Below are 22,290 nucleotides of genomic sequence, written 5' to 3'. Positions count from 1 at the left end.
ATTTTATATTTCATAGGTGCATATAAACCGTGGCAATAAAGTGTTAAGCGCTGCGATTTTTTGAACGGTGAAAATCAAATCAAATAAAATTCACGCGTTTGCAAAGGCAAAAAAATAAAATTGAAATAAAACAAAATAAAGCAAATCCGTATATATGTAGGTCCGCTAATTAAAACTAGTTTTACGTAATCGCCGGGTCTCCAATTTGCGCGTGCAATTACACGCACGCAATTAACGTAATTAGTCCTCACTCCCTTCATCCGTTTACCAAAATCGGGGCAGTTTATATTCAAAATATGTTTGTGAATGTTGTATGTTTGAATATAAACGTGGTGCGTTTGTGGTGAGCATTGAAAACGTGTGGCGAAACGGAAAAGAGCAGAAGAATAGAACGTCGGAGCTCCTCTTACGTAACGAGCGGTGAGAAGGTCAATACTACAAAATGAAAGTATGCGTATGTATGCACGCTCTGCCTCCTGCATTTAGATTGCCCTTAGTTTTAGTTTTATTTAATGAAAGTAGTTTGAATAGTTTCTTTGAGCAAATTGATTAAATGAATGATTTAATTTAATATCTATAGAGAATAAGAAATATTACAAAACATGGACATTAATATTCAAATGATTTGCACAAATGGATGAAAATAATAGTTAGCACCTACAGAATACAAATAAATGAATGTAAAACAAACATTTTGCATTATAAGCTGTTTTTAATTGAAGCTATTTCTTTCAAATTATTTGCACAAATCTATTAAAATCATTAAAATATGTCGAATTCTCGTACTTTTATTTAATGAAAGTAGTTTTTTTCTCTCTCAAATAGTTTGAGCAAATTGATTAATTCATTGATTGATTAAGATTTATAGAAAATAAGAAGTATTACAAAAAATGGATTTTAATATTTAAATGATTTGCACAAATCGATAAAAATATTAGTTAACAACTATAGAATACAAATAAATGAATGTAAAACAAACATTTTGCATTATAAGCTGTATTGAATTGACACTATTTATTTCAAATTATTTGCACAAATCTATTAAATCATTAGCATATGTATAATAATACTCGTAGAATAATTTTTTTTTTATAAAAATCTACAAGCGAATTTTCAATTTATGAATTAATTTCCTTCAAATAATTTGCACAAATCGATTAAATCATTAGCATATATAGAATAGAAAGTAGAACGAAAATATAGTTTATTTCTATTTCTTTCAATTGATTTGCACAAATGCACTATTAGAATCATTAGAAAATACACTTGCTTTTATTTATTGAAAGTAGTTTGAATAGTTTCTTTCTTCTTTTTGTAGTTTGAGCAAATATAAGAAAAATATAAGAAATATTACAAAAATTGGACTTAAATATTCAAATGATTTGCATAAATGGATGAAAATATTAGTTAACACCTATTGAATACAAATAAATTGAAGCTATTTCTTTAAAATTATTTGCACAAATCTATTAAATCATTATGTAAATACTCGTAGAACATAATAATTTAATTATTAACAGAAAATCTAAATGCGAATTTTAAATTAATTTCCTTCAAAAAAATTGTTCAAATCGTTAGTATATGTAGAATATAAGACGTAGAACAAAAATAAAGTTTTATAAAATATAATTCACATGGTGATTTTCAATTTGTATACAATATATTTCATTCAAATAATTTGCACAAATTGTGGAATATATTAGCTGTATTTTTTTATTTTTCTCATTTTGTTTGTAAGAAAGTTTTACAAAGTTTTTAATATTTTTACCTAATAGAAAAATTATAAAAAAAATAAATTTTTGTTGTACGATTTTAATTAAATTTCAGAATAAAGATTTCAGCAAATATTTGCTTTCGTTCAGAATCCGATCGAATTGCATTAGTTTTGTTGTAGTTTTCAGAACGACTTGTGCACACATTAAACGAAGTATATGTGTGTGTTCGAGTGTGTGTGAGAGAGAAAGAGACGTAATAATTACTCGACTGGAGCTTTGCTAATACGTCTTTAATGAATAGAATATATACTTCGCGTCTGTGGAGTTTGCGAATAATGCAGTGTTTACTTAACAAAGATTTAATTAGATTGGTTAATGAAGGAAAATAGTTTCGAAGAAGTTCTTTAACTTCATTATTTTTTTAATCTCTGTAACAGTTTCGAGGTTTTATGTGCGAGCGAAATGAAGTTGAAGAGTAAGTAGTTGGGTTGAAGGTGCTGATGGGAATTGGTATAATTACCGAACGGATTTGACGCGTTCCGAAGTGAACGAGCTTCTTCGGTTAATTAATAATATAGTCGCTTTGAGGATTTGACTTAATGATAATGCGTTTACTTATCAAGATTTAATTAGCAGATTCCAAACGAGATTCCTTTTTCAGAGAAGCCCAAGGGGAAAACGTAAAGCAAATCACATATCCAAATGATATGAGACGTCTAATTCAGAGCTAAATTTAATAGGAATTTAACGGAAAGTTAGTTTAAACTTTAACTGGTGGTTTTATATATTGAGTATTGTTAATTAATAAGTTATATGAAATAGTTTAAACTTGATGGATTGATCTGTTCAGGGAGACTAGATTAGTTATAAAGGGTGTCCCAAAATTAACTTAAGATTTGAATTTGCCGCCATTTGTGCAGTAAAGTGTTGGCAACCCCCAAAAAAAAATTACAATCTGAAGACTAAAAACTGTGTTTTCTATTTAATTCAAATCTTGAGTTAATTTTGGGACACCCTTTACTTAGGTCATTAACTATTATGATCTAATCATAACTAAACTAATATATCTGAACAGGTCATGATATCAAATGTCAAATTAGGTTAAGTTTGGATAATTAGAGTTATGTTAGTTAATAATGAGATGAGTTAGGTTTATTTAAATTAGATTTGTTAGGTTTAGATAATGTTAAGTTAATTTATATTGACTTATGTCAAATTAGGTTTGTTTTGCTTAGATCGTGATAGGTTAATGTATATTGAGTTAAGTCACATTACGTTAGGTTAAGATATGTCATCAGAGGTTAGGTTAGAGTTATATCAAATTAGGTTAGGTACAATTAGGTTTGTTGTGTTGAGATGACCTTAAGTTAATGCATACTGAGTTATGTCAAATAAGGTTAAGTTCGGTGGAAATTGCAATCCCGACGTTCAAAATCCCGGCTGGCTCAAAATCCCGATGTTCGAAATCCCGACAATCAAAATCCCGACTAGATCGAAATCCCGACAGTGTCTTTTATTAATATAAATTTCTACAATAACATTTTTATGGTAGTTGGGATTTCGATATAGTCGGGATTTTGATTGTCGGGATAATGGTACTTGGGATTTCGATATTGTCGGGATTATGGTAGTCGGGATTTTGACATAGTCGGGATTTCAAGCATCGGGACTTTAATACAGTCGGGATTTCGAACGTCGGCATTTCAATAGACCGTCTTTAGTTATTTCAAATTAGGTTAGGTTAAGTTAGATAAGGTTAATGAATTTAGATTAGATTAGTTATGGTATGATTAAGGTACTTCTGGTTAGATTAAATTTGTTAAATCTTAAATAAACGTAATAAATCACATCATTACATTAGTTTTATAATTAACGTTTTACTAATTTTTATATGTTTTGTAGATTATTTTAGTTTTTATTTTGTTCAGGAATAAGTGGATAGAATAAGTTTCCAAGCTATCCGATGACTTGATATCTCAATACACACACCACACATGAATATTTCATGCAAAATATCCAAACCACCAAACATTTTTATCTGCGATAACATTATCGTTTTGCAGTCATGTCTAGAGCAAAGTAAAATTGTTAAAGAAAACAAAATCTCAAGTGTTATGTAATATAAAAGTATAAATAAATCAATATTTCATATATTTTAGAAAATTTCATAACTTTAGCTCAAAAGTCTAAATTTATACACAAAAACAATTTTTTTTACATTAATGCACAATAAAAGAAAACTTTACACAATCAAATAAAATATACACATTTTTACAAATTTCCATTACTCGTTTATCTAATGCAAAATACGATGTCAACAATCGGGAACAATGCAAATTTTAAATATTTATCATCCATTCATTGAGCAGATAATTGTAGTTATTGACCTCATTATTCCACGCTCGGTCACCATACATTTATTCCATAATCTAAATGAGCGCAATAATACTAGGACAGTCAACGAACTTGATTTTGTTACGACGTTTTTTACGTAATATCTCGCAAAAGCGTAACTCCAATTTTGTAGCACGAACAATATTTTTAGTACTATTTTATTTATTTACATAAAACATTTATTAGTCCTAATTGACTGAATAATTCACTTCTAATAATCCACGTTTAATTAAAAATGGATATTTCAATTATAGTAAAAAAAAGTATAAAAAATACTTTTTATATGTCTATAATAAATACTTTATGGTCGATAGACTTTTATAAATAAAAATCTCTTAAATATTACTTATACTAAAGTAGATCAAATTGGAAAAAAGTTTTACAGCTATGAATTAAAAGACCATTAAATTTTAGAAACAAAAATATAAAGATAGCAATACCTCGTATAGTGCGGATCCACTATAGTCCGGTTTGAAAATTTCAACAAAAACTGTAAATATAAATTCAGCAAAATGAAAAATTGTTGTTTTCTGTCTCTATACGAACAAGTGTCTCTTATTGTGCGGTTTTAAAGTTATCGATTAATCCGGTTTCAATCAGTTCTCGCACAATGTGAGGTATTTCTGTACTAATTTAGAGATTATATTATATTGTATAAAATTATTATCAGGAAATAATGCGTAAATAAAATTATAATGAACAGATAGAAAATTTCCTCTAGATTTAGTTTTTATAAAAAATATAATAACAATTTAGAAAGTGAGAACACATATGTTCAATTTCTTTTCATCTAGATTTTATGCATAATTCTTCTTCGAGCAGCAGTCAAGAAGTGAAGGTTAAATGGAATGCTCATTCTGAGTTCTTAACCAAATGTCTGCACTAATTTAAAATGAATGCATAAACTTTCTAAATTTTTATCTTTGTTTCTTATATATTCATATGTATTATGTAATAAAAAATCTTAAAAATATTCAAAATGCACTCAAAATTTAATCAAAACTTTTTCTTAAAATTTATTTAAGAGCAATGACAATTTTACGTCAATTTTTTATTTATTGTAAAAAAAAATGATTTGTATTAGTTTAAACAATTTAATTATTTTTTTTAATGAAATAAATAACTTTTTAATTTAATTGTAAATATTTGTAGAAAAAAAATATATGGAAAAAGTCAAATTTCTCTTTGATTTTTATGTTAATATTTTGTTACAATTTTGTGAAATAATGTAAAGAAATATTTCTAATCAATTGATAAAAGATTGATTTTTTAATGAAATACGTAACTTTTCAACTAATTGTAAAACTTTGAAATTATAGAAAAAATCTATTTTTTCTTTGATTTTAAAATTAAAAATTTGTCAAAATTTTTCTGAATTTTGAAAAAAATATTAAATTTTGTATGTTAAATTATTTCTAATCATTTTAAACATTGATTTTGTAATGAAATACGTAACTTTTCAACTAATTGTAAAACTTTGAATTTGTCTTTGATTTTTATATTAAAAATTTGTCACAATTTTGTGAAATATTATTGAAAAATGTTTAAATTAAAAATTATAATCTTTCAATAAAACATTTTCAATGAATGTATGTAAAGGAATTTTTTCATTTTTTTGTCATGTCCATAGGTTTTGTCTGATTACTAGAAAACCATATAAAGCAATTACATCATCAAATACGCAAATAAAAGATAACATTTTGGCCTTTCCGGTAGGATCATTCTACTACTATCTAGAATTTACCGTATTCCAGTAATAACAAACTATCAAAATTGAGGAATGAAATTCGAAAATGCTTAGAACTGAAACCTCGTAAAAAATAAAGTTATTGCTACTTCAACTCACATAAATCAATTGTCCCAAGTGGTTTTCGTGTTTGCTTATACAGTTTTCCTCGCTCAAAGTCACCGAGCAAAGGAATCTGTTCATAATAGTAATGATCTGCATTCACATATACTTGATATAACAATGATTACGTGTTGTGAATTCTGCGATATTGAGATTTTTCAATTTTTTTGTCTAGTTTAGAATCAAAACAATAAGATTCTGATCTTTCCAATGAGCCAAATACTATCTATAGTATTTACCATTTTCCTTTAATAACAAACCATAAAATTTGAGGAATGAAATTGGAGAATACTCATAACTGAAATCTACTAACAAATAAAGTTATTGCTACTTCAACTCACATATATCAATTGTCCCAAGTGGTTTTCGTGTTTGCTTATACAGTTTTCCTCGCTCAAAGTCACCGAGCAAAGGAATCTGTTCATTATTGTAATGGTCTGCCTCCACGTATACGTATACATGCACACAAGCAAAACAAAAAAAACAAACAAACAGTTTGGTACGTGTAATTGTACACAAATGGGCAAAAGAACTTATGGAGTAATTAGCAATAAAATAAATTAAGTGCGGCGTTCGTTCTTTTATTGTCGCTTTAATTCCTTCGTTTTTCTTTTCCTCTCTTTCTTCCTGATTTATCATTTGTGCGTTTCGTATTTTTGTTTTCTTGTTCTTCTGCAAAATAGTTTCACCTGGGAACTCAACTCTCTGCGGACACGATTTTTTTAGAAACAAAAAAAAAACATGTAGTGTGGTGGCTGTTGCAGGGAATTACGGAATCCGTAATAAATTTGCCTTCTGTTGTTCATCTGCAGTTCCCTGGAAACCAACCGTCGTCGTCTTCTCGACGGTGTTGAAATATTTCGCGAATCGACCGGTTGCAACAGTTTCCTGAGAAATATTCACTTCATCTATTCTTTATCTTTTTTTTTGTTTTCTTGAAATAATAATTTGCAGTTTGAATTAATAAAAACAATTTTTCTTTACTATTTGTATGAATATTGAAATTAAATTGTACAAATTTTATAAATTAGTATATTTTTAAACGTTCGCTATTTAATTAGAACGTGACAAGAAAAGTTAAGCAACTTTGATGACTTGTACATTCAAACCATAAATTGAAAGTAAAAGAATAACAAATATTAATTTATTTGGTTCCACTAATATCCCGGACTAATCGAAGACTTTAAATTTGCATAAAAAACTGCAAAAACTGTTGAATAGAAAAAAAAACTTTTTGTATGATTATTTATTGAAATAATTGTTTATATGATAAATTGAAAGTAAAAAAATAACAAAAAATAATTTATTTGAAATCATTAGTACAGAAATACCCCGAATAGTGCGGTTCCACTTATATTCGGCACTAATCGAAAACTTAAAATATATACAACTGCACATAAAGAGATATTTTTTTGTTTAATTACATTTTAGTGTTTAAATTTTTTGAAACCGAACTATAGTGAATTCGTACTGATCGAAGCCGTACTTTGTAAGGTATTACTGTATTACATAAGTTGTGCGTTGGAATCAAGAGTCCATACTTTTTTTTTATATTATACGAGTTATGTCATTTTTAGAAAAGAATTGAGGTTTGCATTTGTGAAATGGTTTAACATTTTGCGGTCATTTGTTTCCTGTCTGTTATTTAATCAAGTTTTAATATTTTTTAACAGATTAATTAAATTGTAATATAATTAGACTTTTTTGCTTCTAAAAATTATTGTTAATTTATTTATTTCTATTTGTTTCTTTAATTAAGATGTTAAGATTCTTTAAGAATATTTGGTCCACTTTACGACACATAAAGTTTGTTTTTATTAGAACCCTAAGCGAGAGTCTTAAGAGTTAAGATAATTTAATTACATTTTAAATAGTTTGAATTATTTCTATTAGTTTGAAGAAATGTATATTCTTCTACTATTTTATGTAATTTACTTATTTCAGTTAAATTGTACAAATTTGTCCTCTTTATAATTCCAAGAAAATATAAGTGGAAATAAAATAAAGTCTAACACTGCAACACTTACTGTTATGTTTTATTATGTCATAGTGTATTGAGGGGATGAGAGTTTCATTTTACGACCTTATTTTGTTAGAAGCCCAAATGAAAGTCTTTAAAGTTCTTAAAGTTGAAGAAATGTATGTAAATTTTTGGATCTTCTACTGAAATATTTCAGTAAATTGTACAAATTTTTCGTTTTTATAATTCCAGCAAAAAATTAGTGAAAATTAATTAAAATCTAACACTGCAACACTTAATTTTATGTTTTATTATGTCATAGTGTATTGAGGTGATAAGAGTTTCATTTTAAGACTTTGTTTTGTTAGAAGCCCAACTGAAAGTCTTAAACCAATTTAATAAAAATTCACAATAATTATACGTAAATTTCTTATGTAAATTTTTGGATCTTCTACTGTTTTTTTTCAGTAAATTGTACAAATTTAAAAATTACACCAAAATAGAAATAAAAATGAGAGGAAAATAAAATAAATGCTAACACTGTAATACTTACTCTTTTGTTTTTATTATTTTGTTTCATAGTGCATTGCGATGATAAGAGTTTCATTTTACGACCCTGTTTTGCTCGAACCCCAAAGCCAAGTCGTAAAACTCGTGAGATTATTAACGTTGAAAGGGACCCAATTGGCCGATATCAATTATTTTTATATTCTATAATAGCAACAGAGCCAACTTTAATTTAGTTTGGTTTTATAGGTCAATTATTGTTTTAATGCTGAGTGAAATTATTTTCTTCTATTATTACATTCAACACGTTTTTCTGTAAATTAAGAAGAAATTTATTGAAATTTGTTATAAAGTTATGGTTATTTTTTTAAATTATGAAAAAACTTATTACTTTTATTGAAAATATTATGATTATTTTCTTATTCAAAAAGAAAGTTTTTCAATTATTACATTTTTTTTTAAAAGAAGGAAATTTCTTTGATTAATTGCAAATGACACAAAATACTTTCATTTTTTCTAATTATTGCTTTGAACATTTATAATTATTATTTTCTTAAATGCATAGGAAATATATTGCAATTTGCTACAAATTTATGCTTTCCATATACATAGTTTACTTCCTCATTAGTTTTAAATGGAACTTTTACCGATGCAAATAAACTTTGAAACATTCCTTAATGGATCTAATTCGCTTTTACATTTAAAAAATTATACCGTAAGCAAATCCATTTACTCGCACAGAATTTGCCGAGAAATCTGCGCGTTTTATGTTTTTTTCTAGCAATTAAATTTAAATAAATATAAATAGAAAACTTCTATATATGTACGAATAATGCATTGTGCATTAGAGAAAGCTATACTTTTACATTTGTATATAACATTTGTGTTTCATATACAATAATAACAAATACAAGGAAATGTTGGTTTTCGAATGATTCGGTTCCTGATTTGAAATTCGGTTTTCGAACTGTACAAAAAACGAAGCTAAACTTGTACATTTGTATATATCATTTCTATATTATATACAAAAACAAATGCATTGTTTCTCTAATACTTCGGTTCACGAATTGAATTTCTGTTTTCGTACTTTTAACTATTCAAAAACCAAAATTCAATTTAAAGCTAAACTTGTACATTTGTATATATCATTTTTATATTATATACAAAAACAAATACATTGTTTTTCTAATGCTTCGATTCTCTAATTGAAATTCGGTTTTCGAACTTTTAACTGTTCAAAAACAAAAATTCAATCTAAACCTAAACTTGTACATTTGTATATATCATTTCTATATTATATACAAAAACAAATACATTGTTTCTGTAATACTTCGGTTCTCGAATTAAATTTCGGTTTTCGTACTTTTAACTATTCAAAAACCGAAATTCAATCTAAAGTTAAATTTGTACATTTGTATATATCATTTTTCTATTATATACAAACATAAATACATTGTTTCTCTAATGCTTTGGTTCTCGAATTGAAATTCGATTTTCGAACTTTTAACTATTCAAAAACCGAAATTCAATCTAAAGCTAAACTTGTACATTTCTATATATCATTTTTCTATTATGTACAAAAACAAATACATTGTTCCTCTAATGCTTCGGTTCTCGAATTGAATTTCGGTTTTCGTACTTTTAACTGTTCAAAAACCGAAATTCAATCTGAAGCTAAAATTGTACATTTGTATATATCAATTTTCTATTATATACAAAAACAAATGCATTGTTTCTCTAATACTTCGGTTCTCGAACTTTTAACTGTTCAAAAACCGAAATTCAATGTAAAGCTAAACTTGTACATTTGTATATATCATTTTTATATTATATACAAAAACAAATACAGTGTTTCTTTGGTTCACGAATTGAAAATTTTATTTACATTTTCGTTTATATTTAAACTATTATTGTATTAATATTATGTCTATATGATTTTATTAATTATTTATTATAATGATTTAAATAAGCAATCGTCTGGAATTAGAAATAGATATTATTAATTTTACATTTGTATGAGAAAATGGATTCAATTTTCGAACAGTTCTTTTTATTATGTTCGATAACTGACGTTTTACATGTTTTGTGCACGATCTAATGGAAGAAGTATCAAAAAAACCGTGGGCGAAACTCGTTTCATTAACGAAACGAATCGATTGTCGAACGAATGGAGATAAAAAAAATGTGTCCTGACGATGGCACGAGTCTGACGAGAAACAGATTCGTTGCATAACGAATTTCGTTACGTAATAATGAACCGGATCGTCGGATTCGATAAAGCTAGTTGAGTGTATGTTAGTAAGAGGATAGAGGCAAATGCCAGAAGAGAGGCCAAAGACACTCTTTTTCTTTGCGCAATTAATCTATTTTTATACATTTGATGATGTGTACTGAAAGACTGAAATTAATTTTTCACATCGGCCGCCTCCGCTGAAACATTTGCGTTCCGCAATTTCGCACGTGTTTTAATCATCTGCAGGATATGTGTGAATGTAAGCAACGACAACAAAAATATGCGTCTGTATGGATGATGGGTTTAACACTCTCGTCTTCTGCAGAAAGAGTGTACTATTCTTGTTCTGCTATTCATTTCATTTCATTTCATATTATATATTTATTTTTTTCGTGATTTTTCGATATTGTGGACAAAACAGATTATTTTTTATATTTGTTTAAAATTTAATTATATTAAGGTTTTTTGTAAAACATTTGCCAAAATGTTATTTATTTGTTACTTGTCAAGTAATTAATACTTTGTTTGTTTCTTTTTAAGACTTTTTCAAATTCATATTACATTTATAATTATATTTATCTTATTCTTCTGCAACACATTTTTCAGAATATTATCTACTTGTTACTTGACAAGTATTTAAAATAACATTTGTTTTTCTGCTTCTTTTTAATATATTTTACAAAATGTTATCTACTTGTTACTTGGCAAGTATTTAATACATCGTAATTTTTGATTTTTTTTTAATTATATTCAATTGTCTTCTGTCAATATATGAACTAATTGTTACTTGACAAGTTTTTAAAACAGATTTTTAATTTTGTTTGTTTCAATTATATTTCTGATTACATTTATGATTCTTCTATAGTAGATTTTTTAAAATATTATTATTCACTTGTTAATTAACAAATTTATATGATCTACTTGTTACTTGACAAGTATCGTTTTCATCAATCATTTTTATATAGTTTACAACTACTGCATTTGAAAAATCTATTTTTTTTGTTAATTTTTATGAAATGTACATGAAATTTGGTGGGCGTGGGATGAATATAATCCAGCAAATGAAAACAGAAAAGATCACAGTTAAAAAAAGTAGAGTTAAAATGGATTTGTTGCGTTACGTGACATTTGCAAAATCGCATTAATCACCGATCGTTGAGAGTGATATCATTAATAAATTTCAATACATTTTTGAATCCGCTCGAAAAACCGAACTGGGTTATATTTTGTATACATAATAGTAATAATGAGATTGATCATTTTGAAATGGTAGACAGATATATGTTTCTGGTTATACGATTCGTTGTTTTCCTTTCGATTTGATATTAGTTTATTTTCTTTATTTTTGCAAATTTTGTTTAATTAAACCGGAGCCCCGATCCAAATACGGATTTAATATTTCTTAATTGGAAATGCTTTATACATTCTTTATCAAATATAAATATATGATATTTTCCAATAGGCAATTATTTATGTTTTATTGATTTCTGTAATGGATAGCGAAACGCAAGCATTTAGAGCGAATGTTAACAGGAGCGAAACAAAGAAGTAAAGCGAAACGGATCGACGATGATTATTAATAACTGCAGTCTCGTTATACTTGAAAAGTGAAGAGAACCTATTTATGTAGATTGCAACGTCGCTGTTTTTTTATACAACTACGTACTACAAAGACATTCCGCAATAATTGAGATTCGCATACATAAATTATCAAAGAAATGAATTTGTTGATTGAATTGCATAAAAAATATAATTTCTTTATAAAGATCGCATTTTCAACTGATTTTTACCAAACTGCTGCATATTATGTTGTGGCTTATTACTGTAACACAAGTGGCGTCTATATAGAACTTTTACGCCTGAAACAAACTTATGGCATCTAGTAATAAGATTCACCTTGTAAAGAATAAGGCGAATATATCCGCCGCTCGTTTGAAAATGGTTAATATCTCAACTATTTTTAAATACTTTATGAGTGCAGATTGATTATCCAAATATTGTAAATAATTAATTTAAAAAAAATACACGTTATTAATGATTTTAAAAGTTTTTTTTTGTATTTTTAATTCTATAACCTATTATCTATCCGGTGGTAGTATTATTTTGAAACTTATGGTTTACTTTCGTTTTTGCTGAAACGCCATCTATTGGTAGTTTGTGAACTATATCATGATTTTCTTGTTGGATATAAATTACATTTTTCATAATTTATTTTTCAATAGTTGCAGTTTCTAATACTGAAATTAGGTATTTATACGACTTAACCTAAACTTATATTTAATTTGATGTTGGTTTAAATGAAATCTTTCTATGTTAATTTTGTATATTCATTTTTAGTTACTTGTCGAATTACTCAGTTGAATGTTGATGTTACTTTATAAGTAATGGATTTAGTTTCGTTTTTACTTAAACGCCATCTATTGTCAATACGTGAATTCCATCATTTTTTTATTGTAATATTTACTCGGAATACACATATTATTCAATATTTTGTTAATGATGAGGAATTACTTATTGTCTTCAACTACAAGATGGTAATAATACGTATCTAAAACTACTTTTAGAACATATATCTAATATTTACTTAGCATTAATTCTCAACAAGAGTAAAATAAGAATGTGTAGAAGACTGTATATAGATGAAAATTAATATGTCCTTAATTAATGATTTTTTTTTGCATTGACTCTCAACAAGAGATAAATCAAATTATGTGGATGTAAATACATGGATATTCCGCATGTTTCTAATAAATATATACTCTGCATTAACTCTCTCAAGAGTTAAAAAAGTTTGCGTGGAAGAAGTTACATAAATGGGAGACAGCATATCTTTAATATTTACTTAGAAATAAATATGTATTTTACTTTGACTCTCAGAAAGAATTAAACAAGTATACATTTATAGTTTTCTTGTGAAGGTAGTTATGTGATTGGTGGACCGCATGTATCTAATAAATGTGTATGGAGGTAATGTATGTAGAATAGCGTTAGAGTAGTAATTAATATTTCATCGGAGTCCATGCTTAGCCTAGATATACACCACTTGCGTATGTATCCTAACACCAAGGGACAAACACCAACGCTCCAATCTATTAATATTCCAGTCGTTCCTTCACATAACACCTGCAGTCTTGTATGCAGTCTTATGATCATTTGCTCATAAAGTAGAATAAACGCGATGGATCTAATAATAAAGATTGAAGAATAATACTTTACACAGTTAAATCTTTAGATGAAGATTAAATTTGTTAGATTTGAAAGAAAAAGTTAATTTCTTAAAATTTCACTTAGAATGTGAAAAAATCATAATTGGTCAATTTATAGGTTCATTTCTGAGTAATTTAACAAAGAAATGAAAGTTAAAAAGGTCATATTTTTTAAAGAAAAATTCATTGTTATAAAGATAACGTCTTATGTTGGTTTACATGCACTAATTACTATGATATTTCAATATAAACCAATTCAAAAAAATCTTAATAAGTTGAAAAAAAAAAACACGAACGTATTGAAAACGCTCACTTTGCACGACATATGTTGGTTTTAAAAAAACTACCTTAATTCTTGTAATATCTATGAGATTTAAAGCAAGACCAAGATGTATTTATTATCGAATAGAAGGTAATAATTTTCTATAAGTACTAAATCTGACAATTGTCGCGCCATCTATTGGTTTTTTTTCAAAACTGTACAATTCGTCTGTGATATTGTAGTAATTTCCTTAAGATTTCAAAATTAATAGGTTTAATTTTACATAAGGTTAAAAAAGCACATTTAGATAGTATTTCATTAATTATTATCCATGAACTAATTTCTACAAGATTTCAAATAAATCAAACTAAAGAAAGTCGTATTGAGTACAAAACATAATCATTTTTGATAAGTTTTGAAGAACACAGACGCCATCTTTTGGTTTATTTGGAAACTATTATTCCTATACAAATTACTTTAAAATTTGCTAATTATACCAATAAATTGATATTTTGAAACTAATTTTATTATAAAAATGAAATTGATATTAATCAAAATGTGAGCTATATAAACGTTACAGACACACTTTTCGCTATCAGATAACTAAAACATATTGCGACAGTATACGTATACGATTGGATTTGGTCGATGCAAATTGCATCGGATGCACGTGCAGTTGTTGGAAAGTGGCACGCCTGATGTTGTTGCTGCTGTTGATGATGATGATTATGATGATGTTCCATCATCATGGGTGCATCGATTCGGGCGCGCACGTAAGTTTCGTGTACACCGCAATTTGCACCAAATTAACTTTGGCATTGCGAAAGAGGAAAACGTAAATTATTTGCACGTCCACAATAACAGATCATTAGTATCGGAGAGCTACTCGCACACAAACTCGTACGCTTCCTTTCACTCTCGGATTCATTGCAATCCCTTTAATTTGACACTCGCATCCTGCACACGCAAACTCCAAATAAAACAACAGATGGATGGAAACAATGCAGAACAAAAAATAAATGAAACGAAAATCTATGATTGCTTTTTTACTGTTTCTGTTTCTGTTTTCTGTTGAAATAATGATCGAATATTGCCACTAATGATGCAAAAAAAACACAATTTTATTTATACTTTGCATGATTTAAGGTAAGAAAACTAGTAAATGTATACATTCACTATGATTTATGGGTTGGTTGCGTTTTTAAACAAAATATATTATGATAAAAAGTATGTTTTCTACAATAACATTTTTAAATGATTTGCTTGGAAAATTTTTATTAAAAAAAGTAAACAAATCTGCAATTTTTATTAACAAAAACTCTCCTACAAAAAACGTCTGATAATTATGCACCAAAACAATATAACTTCTTCCACACAATCTTGCTTAACTTTTGTTTAAAGAGCCTACGCTAAGTAAATATTAGAGATATACTGTCTCCCATTCATATAACTTCCTCAATACAATCTTGTTTAACTCTTGTTACAAAATGTACGGTGTGCAATTCATATAACTTCCTTCACAGACTGTTGTTTAACTCTTTCTCAGATCTAACGCAAATTAAAAGATGAACAGGAATCCGTTTTTTTCTTATAAACACTTAATAGCGACATTATTTTCACATGCTCTTTTAGAAAGCAAATATTAATTCGAAATATAATAATGAGATATGCAATTTAATTGTTTTTTGTTTTCATAGAAATTATTGATGTACTTTCTCTCACCATACAACCAGAATTTTCTACTTTATTTATTTTAACAACATTTACAGGCGACTTTAAGAAATCTTATAACTAGAAAAAAAATACAATTTTTAAACAAATTTTAGTCTTTTCTACAACAAATACAGATGAGTTTAAGTGAAATTATATGGTGTAAAACAGGGATGAGCAACCTTTTTAATCAACGGGCCAATTTAAATTTTAAATTTTTTTGTCGGGCCGCACATAAAGTAACACTTATTAATAATTTACAAAACTTTATTTATAATAAACATTAGAATACAAAAATATCAAAATTTAAAAAAAGTAAAGATTTCATATACAAATTTTAATGCAAAATGAAAACAAACAATAAAACGAATTTACTTGAAATTTTTAATGAGAAATTTGGCATTGTTTTTTCGATAGAAGCTGATCAATATTGAGGTAGCTACACGTACGCAGCTTTCTAATCGTACATCACTCAATATTGATCATTTGCTTTGCATTTTTCGTCAAAAGCGGAAATTTCTCAGGGCTCACATACGATTTATATTTTTTTTTATGTTTACTCAGAAAAATATTTTTTTTTAATCGGTATTATTCTGCATCACTTCCATTTTAAAGTCTTCGGGAACTGTATCCATCCACATCGATATTAAATGGTTAAGAAAACATTTTAATGGAAACCGCTGTCTTCTCAGCTTTGAACATTTGGAATCATAATTGAAATTCGTTGATTAAAATGTCTGTATATTGTGCGTATTTTTAGTAGTAAAGTTTTCTTTTTCTAAATGTGGAAAGTGAGACACATTATTCAGCAAAAGTTGCTGTTTCCACAATTTTCATTTGCGCTCAAAGCCCTGAATTTTATCATACAAATTGTGAATAAACTGTCCTTTGCCTTGAAGTTCCACATTAAGATCATTGAGATGCTGAGTCATGTCGATAAGAAACCCAAAATCGCACATACATTCTTTATTACCAAAATGAGGAATGGCATATCCCTTTATATCCAAGAACAATTGTATTTCCATTGTATTACTATTATATTATAATTAATTTTATAACAATATATTGATGGGAGAAAGTCGATAAAATAAATTCAATTTTAGAAATGCGTGTTGCTCATCCCTGGTGTAAAACAAATGACACTTGAAGATTGTTACATCTAGTGGACTATTACCCTATATCTATATAAGTATTTGTTATCAGGATTTGAAAAAAAAATATGTAAGTATATTTATGTTGAACAAATATCATGAGGCAAATTGAAGAAAATGGACTCCAACCAATAAGTAATTTTTTTGACAAATTAGATAAGAATAAATTTGTTTCAAAGAAACATAACTGTTTACTAGTAACAAATATCCAATATGAATTATAAAAAAAAAATAAATAAAATATTTATTTTATTCATATTAGAAAAAAAATCTTTGCTAATTCTAATTAAAACAATATATTTATAAAGATCGAAGCATATGAATGATTTATTATTCAATACTGTATAAGTATAATAAATAATTCTTCTCAATCGATTCAAGCAGCGTTCAGAGTTTGTAAATTAGAAGCATATTTATTTGATAAATTACTATTAACTTCTAATTAATTAACTTAATTATTCGTTAATTTATCGTTAAATTTGTATGAGATTTATCACTTTAATTACACTCAATATATTTCTGATATATTCCAAACACTTTCATTTCAAATTTATCGATAGTTTCTTAATGATCATGTAAATCAGTTTATAGATAGTATATAGATTGAATGTAAAGTGATTTAAAGCTATGATTAAACTGAAATTTAGTCTCTTAATTGCCACATTTATATAAACAAATTTCTACAGTAATTTTTGTTTTGAATGACTGTACACATTCAAAACAAAAATTGATTAATTTTTTTTCTGCGATTTATTTTTCTATGTATTTATTTCTTTGATTAGTCCGGTTTTTAACAGTCGCACTATGCGAGGTGTCTATGTGTTTATATTTAACAAAATAAGTTCAATGTTCGAAATTTTTAACACCATTTTAAAATTTATTACTATTATAGACTTTATATTATACTTGGAAATTGATTTGAACTTTATCAAAATATATAACTTTTAATTATAATCTGTCTTAAAATCACTTAAACTTGTGTTTAACTCTTAGTAAACGACTAAAATTAAGTCAATTTTAGTAGTTGAAAATTGGATTTAACTGGATCAAAGTATAAAACATTTTTATATTATAGTTGTAAACGGTGCAGATCAAAATCCATAATCCCGACAAAGTTAAAATCCTGACAACGGTAATCCCGAAAGTATCAAAATTCCACCAGGTCCCATTGATACGTAGAACATACGGATACCTTTTTGAACACTCCGAATTCAAGGACTTTTATAACAATTTTATACAACCTAATTCAACAAAGTTGAATGCTTTCCCCGAATTAGAGAGAAAGGATTGCCAAAATCCGCTAAAAATTTTCGGGATTTTGATACTGTCGGGATTTCGAATGTCGGGAATTTGATTGTTGGGATTTCGATATAGACCCAGTTGTAATAGATTTAAATTAACATTTTTATAAGTAATAAACTGTATAAAATAACATTTAGGTGTATCTAGACTATTATAGACTTTATATTATACTTGGAAATTGATTTGAACTACATCAAAATATATAACACTATAACCTGTATTAAAATCACTTAAACTTGTGTTTAACTCTTAGTAAAGGACTAAAATTAAGTCAATTATAGTAGTTGAAAATGGTTTTTAACTGGATCAAAGTATAAAACGTTTTTATGTTCTAGTTGTAAACGGTGCAGATCAAAATCCATTATCCCGACAAAGTTAAAATCCCGACAGTATCAAAATTCCCGACAGTATCAAAATTTCACCAGGTCCCATTGATACGTATAACATACGGAATACTCTGAATTCAAGTGCTTTTATAACAATTTTATACAACCTAATTCAACTAAGTTGAATGCGTTCCCCGCATTAGGATAGCCAAAATCCGTTAAAAATTTTCGGGATTTTGATACTGTTGGATTTCGAATGTCGGGATTTCGTTATAAACCCAGTTATAATAGATTTAAATTAAATTATAAGTAATAAATTGTATAAAATAACATCTAGGTGTATCCAGTTAAGAAAATTTATGATCCTTGTGTTTCTAAATACCGTCTGACACGTATGGCCTTTATCTACACTGAATGAACTGTCGCCAGTCACATAAGTAGGAAGTATAAACAAAGACAAACATCATAGATTACTCACGGAGGGTTTCCGATAAGGACACTTTTTTGCTCGCTGCAGGGTTATCTAGTTCAATTCCCTTTTTTGCCGTTGAATAAATAGGATTAGATTAGGTTAATTCGTTGGATAAAGCCGAGCATAACGATCCGCAAACACGTAACAAACGGAGCAAACTATTACAAATTTTTTTTGTTTCCATATTTGCGCTGAATCGATACTTTTTACACACGTTTATAAACATGAATTGCGTGCAAATTCGTAATAATTGTAACCAATTCGATTATGTAAAATGAACAATTAAATAAATTTGGAAAAATTGTAGAAGACAAATTAAATGAAGTAATTAATATTGTTATTGTTGTTCAACTGTTACATTACAAATGACTCATGGTTTTGGTAATAGGATCCTTTTAGACCCGAAAATCGCGTGATTTTCGTGTATCTGTTATAAAATACTCATTAAAAATTATAACACATTGATTCAGTTTATGCGTATACTTATTGCGGAAATTTATATAATTAAATGCAGTATAAAAATATTCACTACATTAAATTGTTTTGATTTTCAGATTCGTGGTTGAACGTGTTGTAAAGTGTTGCTGATTGGATTCGTCCCAGAAACTTTATAGTAAACAGGTAAGATTTTTAATATTATAATATATACAAATTGTAATTAATAATATCTATCAAATATTAACAAGATTGATGTAAAATGTAACAAAAGTTATGTAACCAATAAAAGACAATTTTCGACCGCTGAAGATCGAATTAAAGCTGAAAGACTCACCTTTCCAACTAGCATACTCGCCGAGCATTCTGCTGAAATCTATCCATTTGCTATGATCTATCAAAAGTATCGTTGCACTGAAAAGGAGCATCTTCATGTGTTCGTTAATTTCAGGATAACTACGCTGGATAATTACATAATTAAAAAAGAATCGTAAACTAGAGATTTCCATCTTTCGAATGAGCCTGCTGAACAATTCTAGCATCGATATTTCGATTTTGAAAGTGCTTGAAAATTACCGAAAGTTTGCAGAAATTTCGCGCAATTTTTCTGACATTTTGTTAAAATTGTAATAGATAGAAAATTGAGTTTTTGTTAATTAACTTTTTTCTTATTTTATTCAATAATCAAATGCGGACAAACGTTGTGCTCCAAAGAATTTTCAGTTTTTTTTTCATTAATTATCTCGAAAGTTAAGTAACTTTTCTACATTTTTATTGTAGAATCGTAAACTAGATGCCAGCATCTTCAGAATGAAATATTTGTAGTTTCAATATGGGACAAAAGGCACCTAATAATAATGTATGAATTATCAAACATACGTTAAATGAACATTGACTATACGGATTGAACAAATAATTTGCGCAACCGAACTCTGCGATAATCCAAGAATAAATGTATCTCACATTAGCACAAATAATTGATATAATTATACAAAAACGACTATAATTCGATGAAATAATAAAAACGGTGCAGATCAAAATCCATAATCCCGACAACCGTAATCCCGACAGTATCAAAATTCCACCAGGTCGCATTGATATGTAGAACATACGGAATACTCCGAATTCAAGTAGTTTTATAACAGTTTTATACAACCTAATTGAACAAAGTTGAATGCGTTCCCCGCATTAGAGAGAAAGGATTGCCCAAATCCTTTAAATTTTTTTTCGAATTAACATTGATTATACGGATTGCACAAATAATTTGCGCAACTGAATTTTGCGATAATCCAAGAATTAATTTATCTCATATTAGCACAAATAATTGATATAATTATACAAATACGACTATAATTCGATGAAATAATAAAAGTAAGAGCTATAAAATACACATTACAGATACAGCATTAAATCAACGGATTTAAAAGCCGTTTCTATTTGAATGATGAAATCTGGTTTTAATCTTAATTTCAAGCAATTAAATATAATGGGGGGAACAACCATTATGGATTTCCGTTGTAATATACGGGCTAGTGCATGTATGCATACACGCATATCTGTCTGTATAGACATGAATGTGCGTTTAGGCGTGTGATAGAGAGAGAGAGTTGATTTGAAATTTGAATTCTCCGACAATTACATTGGCATCACATATAATTGATGTAGTCCAAATAGACACGGGGGATGGTGGCAAATGGCTGGAAATTAACAATGCAAATTGGCCAGATCAAATAGAATCATTCTATTATGTAAGATCTCCGCGCGCTTCGTGTTGTTTGATTTGTGGGTGAGAGCAGCTAGCTCCCTACTTGTTTGCCCGTATTTTCCATTATCTTGCATTTATAATCGTCCAGTATGTACCTTCCTTATAAATCGAGCGGACTAAATTATAGTAAATATATTATGGTTGTATTATATTTAGAAGGTCTAGATTTCAATCTAAAATAAATGTAATTTACAATGTTTTTGATATTTATTCTTATATTAAATTCGTTCCGTAACCTTGCTCGTATGTCAAATTGCTCGCATCTCAAAGCAATTTTTCCCATTGAAATTAATTGAAATGCCATTAATTCGTTCCAGCTCCCAAAACATAAGAAAAATGTATTTACAAGAAGAAACATTTATTTATAAATAACAAATACATATTCTATAAAAACATAATAAAAGAAAATTTTTCGCTACGCTTTGCTCATTTTCACCAATTCAATTTCAATTTTAAAATTTTTATTTACATATTTGTACTACCATGACATAGGGCGTGATATTAAATGTAGACTGCTATGGGCTTTAGCCTCTTTCAGCCTTCTGTTATTAGGTTTTACAAAAAAAAAACATCAACAATAATAATAAGCAAATAAACAGAGATAGAAGAACACAAATAAATATTAGTAACAGAGTACAGTGTAATGAAATAAATGAACTGAGCGAGGACACAAATATATATATGCACTTAAACAAATATCACTTCACTGCACGAAAAAGCGTAGGAAGAATGTTTTACATCACTGAGGGGTTGCGTAGGAGTGTTTTTTAAAGTCTTGGAGAAGTTGTGTTAATGTGGGGTCGTTGGATTTAGCGTAGGACGCCAGCACGGCAGGGGGGTGAGGGGTCCTTTGGAACTTTGGAGAATGTTGGGGGTTTGAAGAGTAAGAGGGTGGGGTGATCTTGAAGGGCTATGCGTGAAGCGAGTCGGCCTTGGAGTTTTTTTTTTATGTATTCGATGATGGGAAGGTGACCAGGTTATAGAGGGTGGAAGAGGGGTGTCA

General features: G+C 27.9%; 1 protein-coding gene across 1 annotated transcript in view; it reads left to right on the top strand.

Moving 5' to 3' along the window:
* The window catches only part of LOC108564732, a 37,299-nt gene extending 17,588 nt beyond the window's left edge, over positions 1 to 19,711 (top strand). Inside the window, exon 3 of the mRNA XM_017923836.1 lies at positions 19,642 to 19,711. Coding sequence (XP_017779325.1) covers positions 19,642 to 19,653 — 12 coding nt within the window. The 3' untranslated portion in view covers positions 19,654 to 19,711. The remainder of the gene's footprint in view (positions 1 to 19,641) is intronic.
* Positions 19,712 to 22,290: the final 2,579 nt, after the last annotated feature.

This window comes from Nicrophorus vespilloides, unplaced genomic scaffold (assembly GCF_001412225.1).
Source record: "Nicrophorus vespilloides isolate i.1.1-1 unplaced genomic scaffold, Nicve_v1.0, whole genome shotgun sequence".
Taxonomy (NCBI): Eukaryota; Metazoa; Arthropoda; class Insecta; order Coleoptera; family Silphidae; genus Nicrophorus; species Nicrophorus vespilloides.
This window is presented reverse-complemented; position numbering and strand designations above follow the sequence as displayed.